The sequence below is a fragment of the Mugil cephalus genome, chromosome 6 (genome assembly GCF_022458985.1).
Source record: "Mugil cephalus isolate CIBA_MC_2020 chromosome 6, CIBA_Mcephalus_1.1, whole genome shotgun sequence".
NCBI classification, from domain to species: Eukaryota; Metazoa; Chordata; class Actinopteri; order Mugiliformes; family Mugilidae; genus Mugil; species Mugil cephalus.
In genome coordinates this window covers 23,756,898-23,766,459 of record NC_061775.1, presented here as the reverse complement: position 1 = coordinate 23,766,459, position 9,562 = coordinate 23,756,898, and the positions used below count along the sequence as shown (strand labels likewise).

Below are 9,562 nucleotides of genomic sequence, written 5' to 3'. Positions count from 1 at the left end.
TTGAGATGATATGAGCTTTGTGACATGGTGCATTATCCTGCTGGAAGTAGTCGTCAGTAGATGGTTCACTGTGGTCATAAAGGGATGGACATGGTCAGCAACAATACTCAGGTAGGCTGTGGCATTTAAACCATGCTCAGTTTGTACTAAGGGGCCCAAAGTGTGCCAAGAAAATATCCCCCACACCATCACACCACCAGCCTGAACCGTTGATACAAGGCAGGATGGATCCATGCTTTCATGTAGTTTACACCAAATTCTGACCCCGACATCTGAATGTTGCAGCTGAAATTGAGACTCGTCAGACCAGGCAACGTTTTTCCAATCTTCTATTGGGCGGCAGTAGCTCAGGAGGTAAGAGTGGTTTGATTCCACCCGATCCCTAGTCTGTCTGTTGTGTCCTTGGGCAAGACACTTAACCCCCCTTATCTCCAGATGTATGCTGCCTGGTGAATGATTGCGAGTGAGTGATGTTGGTGGTGGTCGAAGGCTGTAGACGCAAACTGGCAATGTTTCCATCAGCCAATTGAACTGGTGTACCTAATAAAGTGGCAAGTGAGTGTATATAACACGACCTGGAAGACTGAGGTGAGAAATTACACAAAAGCAAATCATACACAGTGAACCTGGGACTTCTGGGGCCTCACGCCTGCATGGCCTGGTCTGCCATCGAGTTTAGACTGTAAACACACCACGTACCGTCACGACTATTAATCAGTCAGTGAAATCACCAACGTGATCCCATCCCGTCTGTGTCGGTGCAGATTCTGTGCGCGATAGGAGTCCAGAGATGCAGAAGCATGAAACAGTATAATTTATTTTCAGTTCACAGTGCATACATCGTGTGCAGTTGTACCGAGTTACTCATCAATAGCACATCAGGTTGACCTCAGGCGTTTAAGACAGTTGTTTCCTCTGTTATGAGAACATGCAAGTGAGCACAGTATCAGAAACGTTAGTAGATGCATTAATCATCGTTACAATACCCGAACAATAAAGAATGCTCACTGTAACACCCGGTGTACCTGTCACCACACTGAAAATGGAGATTTATTCATTTATTTATTTATTTTCATTTTTTGGGAGGGAGGGGGGTTGAACCGGTGCTTTTGTGCTTTTGCTCCGTACTCTAGTACAAGTTGCTACATAATTAGTCACCTCCCACTCGCTGTGACATTTTCATTTCAGCAGTTATTCTGACTGTATGCTTTTCTTTGCAGACGACACTCTGTCGTCTGCAGAATAGTCTGAGCTGTAACAGGCCTGCAGACATTCCTGAAGCCCGCTGACAATAATTTGCTGTACACCGTTAGTGTAAATAGGGACCAGAGTTTCTAAAGCTTTTCAAATAATCCTCAAGTATTTCTCCCGACTGTCCTCCGTGCTTAGATCTACAGTAGCTAGGAACCATTTCTCTAGACGTTTAACTCGCTCATCGAACGAGACCTGATGTTAATCTCCACCGAGTTAGATGGAAGTGCTAAATACTGAAACAATATTAATACCCAACATCTGTAAAAACAAAACTAAATCATAGCACAAACAGGTACACACATGCGGATACGACAGTCAGAGCTGTACAAGCAAAGCAGAGTCTGCTGCTTTTTGATTGGACGTTGACAAATGAAAGGCTACATGGGACATTTGTTAATATTATAATATTCACTTCTTTTGTTTCTCCCTCCAAAAATAAAATCTAAAACATTCAAATATTTAGGTGTTATCATTTCTTTTTTTTGTTCTTTTTACAACGTACAACACCGATCATATATTATCCATGTAAAATATACTCAAGCCAGCAAAAATACACGTCTATTCAGTCGAAAATAATTTGTTATTAATATGAAATCAACTAGAGAAAATCCTCTGAGAAGTTATTTTTTTCTACATACACTTAGCTCAGAGTAAGTGTTTAAAATTAAAAAAAAAAGAAAAGAAAGAAAAGTAACTACACAAGCAATCACCTAACCGTACAATCAAAGAAACAAAAAAACAAAAAGTACCTAAATAGCTAATAATTAATTCAGAGATCCACTCCAGAGCAGGAAGATTACCCACCGACCAGCGCAGCAAAGAAAAAACTCTGAGTGACTTCCAGCTGGAAACAGCAGCCGAAACACGAGAAGAAAACAGCTTCACAGACGAAGCACCCGAGTTCAGATCAGGTCTCGGGTCCGAGCGCGGCTTTGATTTCTGTTCAGCACATAAATACCAAATATATTCAGTGTTCCTTCTTCCTGTGATGTGCAGCGGTCTGACAACACATTGCATACTCTTCCTTTTCCATAATACTGTACCTTGTTGTGATTATACTGGGTGGTACTCTTACTCTTTAAGGCACGCTGTACATCTTTAACACACATCTTTGATCATTTAGGACACGGCTTCTTCTTCCATTACAAAATAATCTTTTCACTGAGAAAACTCATGAAATGTAATTTAATTACTCTTTAAGAAAACTGACCTGTATTGAGAATTTTAAACATTTGCATAGTACATATGTTTTTTTTTTCTTCTTAAAGTGTTTACAATGACTCAGGCCAGCGCAGAGATTGTTCTGGAGCCTGTTTTCTTTTTTGGAATTACTAGGACCGATTCTTGGGCTTTTAGGCGCATGCCAAAGACTTTATGAGCAAATCGTTAACGCAGAGCAGCACTCAAAAAGTGGAGAAATGGCTGCTATTAAACTGCCACACCGACTGGCGTCTGGCGTAAATCATACGAACAACGAACCATAAATGTAATAATCCCAACACAAGCACATGAAAACGTTCTCCCCTTTCCTCTGGGTTTCTTGTTTTTTTTTTTTTTTTTGGTGGTGACGCAGAGAATGATGGGAAGCCGCGATCTCTGGACGTTTCTCTCCACGGGAGAGTCTGTTATAGAATTTTTTTTGTGTGCACATTACATCCACTTAGCTACTCTGAGGAGAACTATATTGCTTCGTTACAGTACAATCATCAACCACTGCATGACGTCACAGTGTGGGACTCGACGGACAGAGATTACAGTTAATCGTGTGAGACAGAAAATAAAGAGAAAATAAAGAGTTATGTGATGCTTCAGGGTTTTCTTAACGAATCCTGAGAAAAAAATACCAAGACGTCATCCAAGTACACAGCAGAAAATAATGCGGCGTCTACTGAGATATTTAAGTCCCATTTTAACAGAGAGAGTCGGATTAACGGGAACAAAGCATCGTTAGGTTTGGTCTCACTGCCAGCCACATCCTTTAAAGTTCACCTTTTTCCACCTCCACGCCAAAAAACATCATAAGCTCCGCACCAACTGGCCCTGATTGTTGTGTTTTTCTTCTTTTTTCTTGTTGTTGTTGCTATTAAGGTCGAAAGTGAGAGTTGGAGAGCAGTAAAAGGAAGAGAATTCCGTGAGACATCGTGAGGAGAAGAGCGTGGATGGTGGGAAAAGAGAAAGAAAAAGAGATGAGGCCGAAACTGGCTTTTTCAGTTTTTTTTTTTTTTTAACTTTTGCGTCTCTTTAAAGTGACCGGAGGAACACTAGGAGACGGAGAGGTTTGCACGTGCACATCTGGAATGCAATTAAAACAGCAGCTTAAAGCACGTCGTATATGTTAACCGTCCTATCAACGGCAGAAGTAGTTACTGCTGTTAAGTGAGATCTGACCGTATCAGTGAGTCGGATTACAAAGTACCTGCTGTGGCATCTGCAGATTAAGACACCAGAGAGTATCAAAACACAAATCACACGTCCGTGTAAGGCTTAGTGAGAAAAACATTACGATTAGGATTAGTTTCAAAGGTCAGAGTGGACCTGTCTGATGTTTCTTGTTTGTTTTTTTTTCTTTTTTGCTCATAAGATTTTAGTACCAGGTAATAATAATAATAATAACAACAGTAACTGAGTATTACTGGTTCATCCAGGAGTGCAAAGTCATCGTGTGAAATGTTACAGATGAACTGTGAAAACTTTGCTGAGGAGATGACGTCCCTTCTTGATCCTGACACAGTCTTTTCTCGACTCCTGCTTCGTTGCCCGTTGGCTTCTCATTTGTCCGATTAAAAAAAAATATACACGAAGATGAACTGACACTATAAGGAAAATACTTCACAGAGTTGAAAACACACTGCAGAATTCTCCTTCTGGAATAACAAAAGAAATGAAAATGAAAAGAGGAACCCGTGGCCTCTGAGCTTGTGATAAAGTTTATCTAGTTTACTTGTAGAAAATGAAGGAAAAAAGCATTTATCTTTCACTGAAAGTAAAAAAAAAGGAACTTGTTTCCAATGCAAACCAGTGTCTTTCCAGTTTTCTAAATTTAAATTTAATTCTACAGTAATGCAAATTCAAAGAACATTTAACAAAACATTTCTTCACTCACTATAAATAATAATGTGATGGATGATGGAAGGAGAATTCTGCAGTGCATCAACTCTTTTTTTTCTTTTATTTCTGTTCCCTGCTCTGTGGCTTTTTTGTTTGTGTTCGATTTGTTCTTAATTTTTTTCTCCTCGTTATGTGAGTGTTGAGATAAAAAGAAACCGTCGAATGTGCTCTGCGACCGTTAATGGGAGAGTTGGAGCTGACGCGGAGTCCCCCGGCGTCCCTCAGGACTCGTCTGCGGCTTTGCCCTCGACCTGGTGGTGACTGTTGTTGCAGTGAACTTGTGAGAGCTGCAGGCTGGTTTGGAGGACCGAGCCGAGGCAACACATGGACTCAATCTCCTCCAGGAGGCCTTGATCCTGCGCCGCAGCCGCCCCCGAGCCTTTACCCTGACCCAGGCAGAGGCCGAGCTCCAGGAGCCCCTCCTTGGACACCTCTTTCTCCCACGGGACCGCCATGGCCGACGGGGCGCCCCTCGCCGCGCCCCCCTGACCGTCCTGGTGACCCTTGCTGCCGTGTCTCTGGAGAGCCTTTTCCTGGTAGCTCTTCACCGTCTCTTTGGACAGCACCTTCCTCCTCAGGACGCCGGTCAAGGCGGTCTGGTTCTGGGCCTGAGACGACTCGGAGCTGCCCTGAGGGTCTGAGATGGTCCGCGGCCGGCTAACCGGCACGGGGGAATGGTTCGGGTGAGAAGTGGGCGCCGGGGAACTGTAGGTGTGCGTGAGGGACGGAGATGATGGCGTCGTGGCTCTGTGGGACAGCGAGGGCGAGAAGGACAGCCGGTCTCCCGGTTGCCGCACGGCCAGAGCGTCTTGGTGCGTCTTGGAGGCCGACCTGGAGGTGTCCTGAGTGGAGGACGAAGCTCTCTGCACTTTCGGGGCCGCTGCGGATTTCTTCGACGCCTTCACGCTGCACTTGTTGGGCTGCCTGCGCGGGGACGGCGGGAGGTGTTTTCCGTGCACGGCGCTGTCGTCCTGACCCATGTTCCACCCGCTCTGATCCCCGCCTCTCATCTCATCTGCAGGGTCGGACTCAGCGGAAGACGTGGGCTTCGTCTGGTGGAGAGGAAACAACAGAAATACTAGAAAACAAGAGACAAATATCTGCTTCGTGTCAAAGTGTGGAAAAAAAAAAAAATTTATTTCCTGTCGCTCTTAATAGCGGCGCTCTGCACCTTTAAACGAGGCTGGCACATGCATGGTCGGTCTATGTTGCTGTAAGTCGACATGCGAAACATATCAAAGGCCTGGTCCTTAAGAGCACGTTGCCTTTGTTCTTTATTGGTTATGATGAGTTCATAAACTATTCATTCTACAGCAGGTGTTGACCCCTGACCCCTATGAAGTCAGAAAGGTTAGTGTTAGTAGTAAGTATAGGTTACTTTAAATAAATGAGGCTGCTCTGAGCTCTTATTTTCTTCACTGGAAAACTGGTTTATCATAAATCAACAAGGCAATTATTTCTCCTTCATCATGGTCCATGCCATCCGGAGAGATTAAATAATGCAATACGTCTAAATTTGAAGGTCGGAGGTTTTACAGGTGGAGTAGTGGAAAATAAAAGCAATTTTTTTTCAGATTTGTAGATGACTGTCAATCTATTCTAATCCAACAGTCAGTCTTTCTTTCTTTCTTTCTTTCTTTCTTTCCTTCTTACCGGGGCCTTGTAGTCCAAGTCATCCATGGACCTGAAGAAGTCCAGACTCTTGGCAGCGCTGAGTTTTCCTTGCTCCAACGTTGTGGTGTTCAGGGAATCCAGGATTTCCTCCAGCAGGTTCATCTGACCCGAGCGGGACGACTCCACGTCCAGTTCTAGGGAGTAGGAATCGTCGCTGTCCTCGGTGTAAGAAGGGACGTCCCCGCTGTCCTCTGAGGAGATCCTAAATTTAGAGCGATAACAGTGATTTATTATTTCTATATATTTTAATATTAAATGTGTATGAGAGTAAAATAAATGACAACAGATCAAGATGAGGAGACGAGCCCATCCATCCATGCGCTTGTGCTGTTGGTGAATGTGTCCACTTGGGGGCAGTATTATCATGAGTAAAAAAAAAAAAAAAAAAACTCATCTGCTTGGAAAAGCACTTTTCGACATGCAATCAACTTTTGAATCTATCGACTTTCTTCTGCCTTGACATACTGTACATATAGATGTACAGCAAAAAATAAAAATGGCTTGCGTGACTCACTTGCTCGCAGTGTCCAGCTCATCATCGTCGAGCCCGTAGCCAAATTCTCGAGGGTCCATGCTCATGGGAGACTTGTTAAAGTTTTGCTGTTAATGAGAATAACAAAGCCAGGGGATGTAGTTAGACAAAAAGAGTAACACGATAAAACAATGAAAGTGGACCCGAGGGGGGTCGCGGCTCCTCAGCTTAATAATATAAAACTCCTGATAACTGCGAGTCTAGACGGCGTGTGGGGTTCTTCTGCTGAGGTGCAGCTTTTCGTAACACCACGGCTCGGGATTCGCCAGAAAAAAAGGGATGCAGGTCTGTGTCTGGTGGGTCCCCATAAGACGAGACTAATAGCTCGTTTTAATGAGCCTGAACCCAAAGGGTTGAGACTAAATTTGTCAAATTTGGGTCTAGGGATAAAAATCTTTAAGATCCCCTGAAGTATTTTATCACAGTCAGCATTATATGTGAACTACAAGAGACTTGAGAGTTGAGATAAGTGAAACTATATTAATCATTTGCGTTGCGGCGCCGGCGCATGTGACTTGTATTTGTCGCCGCGGAGTGTTGAATGATCAGTGTGTACCGGGGTTGTCTGACACAGTGGGTTTAATAAGCCACCTGTGTACTGTGTTTAATGGGCGGGTTAAGGAAGAGACAGAAGCTTTACAGAGCAGGGCAGGACTCTCCCCATGGGAGCACAGATCTGCCCCAGGCCACTTATTAACATGCCTTCCACTACGACGCACATGTTCCTCTCACTATGTGTTCATGTTCGCCCATGTTAACACTATCTCTCATCTTCTAATTCGCACTCTTTGCATTTTGCCCGTTTACCTTCGTGCGCCGAGCTCCTCACCTCCTCCGTCTATTTTTGGAACCGACTCTAATTGTCCTTCAGTCGCTGTGTTATTTTTATTTATATATATATATATATAGTATTTTTTTTACAAACAAGCAAGGACTCATATTGTACAGTTTACACGATAGAGCTGCTAACAATCACTGTGTCTTACCATCAGCTTTTTTTTTTTGTTAAATATATTTTTTAACACTTGTGCATGCTACTCTGTAAACTCGTGTTAGCCACATTATCAAAGCTCAACACAGACAAAAAAAAAAAAAAAAGACTCTTTACAACCCTAAAAGTGAGCGCGGAGCAAGAAGGGCCTTTGAGAAGTAAAGAGAGCTGTGATCTCGTGTTGCGGTTCTGGTAGCAAGAAAAAAAAAATACGACACTCAAAGGTGAACACAAGAGCAAAGAGCGACAGAGGAAAGTAATGAATGAAAAGGGGAAGGAAGGAAATGTAGAGAGGTGAGGAAAGATTCCTCAAAGCCCTAAAGAATGATGGAAATGGTGTGTGTGTGTGTGTTTGTGCGTTTGGTGGAGGAGGGGGGGTGGTGTTGGTGTGTGTCGGAGGGGGTCAGTATTGGAACCGTGAACCAAGCCGGTCTTGATTAGCCGACGCAGTGCCAGCCAGACAGGCGGAATGTAACGTGTGGCTGGCCTGGCCTCATTTAGGGCCTGTGTTCGGCCACGGAAGACGCACACTTTACACACACACACGCACACACTTTACACACACACACGCACGGTCACATACGCAGCCTATTACAAAAACAAAAAAGAAAAACACAAAGAGTTAAAGTGCCATTTTCTCCATAAAAGTCAGCGGAGGAGATGTGTGCAGTAGCCACTTAAGTCTCGCAGCCATCGGGCTAAACACGAACACATGTGGCGGCGCTGCTGATTGGCCGAGCCGCTCCCCTTGCATGGTAGCTCGGAGCTATAATGAAAGAGATTTCAGAGGGGCTCAGGCCTGGGATCCCTAAACAGCCTTTAATGGATTCCTGTGTCAGGGCCGTAAATCTGGGGCCAACGCCGACGTGCCAGCCAGGCAGAGCGGAGATGCACCTGTGAGACACTGGAAGAGGCTCGACTCTGGACGGGGCGCTCGCGCACGAGCGGCGAAGGCACATGCGCTCGCGTGTTCGCGGCACGTGCAGTTATTTGGACCGTTCGTTTGTGCGTCGGGGGCCGCGTTGAGGGGGAGGCAGGGCCTCTCCCTGCGTCTAGGTGTTTATTAAAGCAAGGTGAACCCAAACACAAGCAGACACAGGTCATGAAGCGTGGCCCTCTGATCTCAGTTACGGCTCCGGTGCCGTCTCCCCAAAAGGAAGTTCCACAGGGAGCAGTAAATGGATGGCACTTCGCTTCACAGCTTTATCAATTTGTCATTCGCTCTCTTCGCTGTGACCTCTTAGCGCAACAGTTAAGATTAAACTATTTACAACGACCGAGCATTTTACGATAGAAGCGCCAAATTTGGCGCAGGAGTTGGTTTATCACACTCTCTCTCTCTCTTTTTTTTTTTCAAAGGCGAACATATTGCATTCATTTCGCTGGTAATGTGAGATACAACGTATGCGTTTGTCTGTTATTAAAATATAACCGGTTCGTACCGAGCTGTCAAAAGCTACAACAGCAGCTAAATGTGAGATCTAAAATTAGACGCAGCGCGCGTCAGTGCAAACAACAACAAACGATATATAGAGACATTCACAATGAGATGTTCTCAACCGGTGCAAACAGGTCTCCTGTTAAAGCTGTGACAGCTCTGTCACCATCCGGTGTCTCCCCAGGCCTGACAGGACAGTAGGAAGGCATGAAACGGGAGAACAACAGATTATCATACTGCTCCTTCATTAGCTTCTCGCTGTCGGCTAATGGGAAGCTGAAAGGTGAAAATGAAAAAGCGGTTCTCGCTCCACGACACCCCGCCTCTCGTTCTCTCCCTCCATCACTCCGCTGTCAGAGGCAGATGTCACCGCTTCTGTCTGTCTGTCTGTCTGTCTGGCTCTCGGTTCCCCTTCCTCTTCGCCGCGTCGTCACGAGTGAGGCCGTGCGGGGAGCGGCGGGTGAGAGTCGGGAGGAAACGGGAGTCATGAGAATAATAAAAAAGAAAAAGAAAAAAAAACAGTCGGGTTATTTCAAACTAACTCGATTTCTGAATCCGGAGAAAG

At 44.8% G+C, this 9,562-nt stretch overlaps 1 protein-coding gene across 3 annotated transcripts in view; it reads right to left on the bottom strand.

The window, feature by feature from the left end:
* Positions 1-799: 799 nt before the first annotated feature.
* The window catches only part of dennd1b (DENN/MADD domain containing 1B), a 113,635-nt gene continuing 104,872 nt past the window's right edge, over positions 800-9,562 (bottom strand). For all 3 annotated transcript variants that reach the window (XM_047586558.1, XM_047586559.1, XM_047586561.1), the window contains 3 exons: positions 6,551-6,636; positions 6,016-6,238; positions 800-5,414 (listed from right to left, as the gene is read on the bottom strand). In XM_047586558.1, the coding sequence (XP_047442514.1) occupies positions 4,584-5,414; positions 6,016-6,238; positions 6,551-6,636 (1,140 nt within the window). In that variant the 3' untranslated portion in view covers positions 800-4,583. The remainder of the gene's footprint in view (positions 5,415-6,015; positions 6,239-6,550; positions 6,637-9,562) is intronic.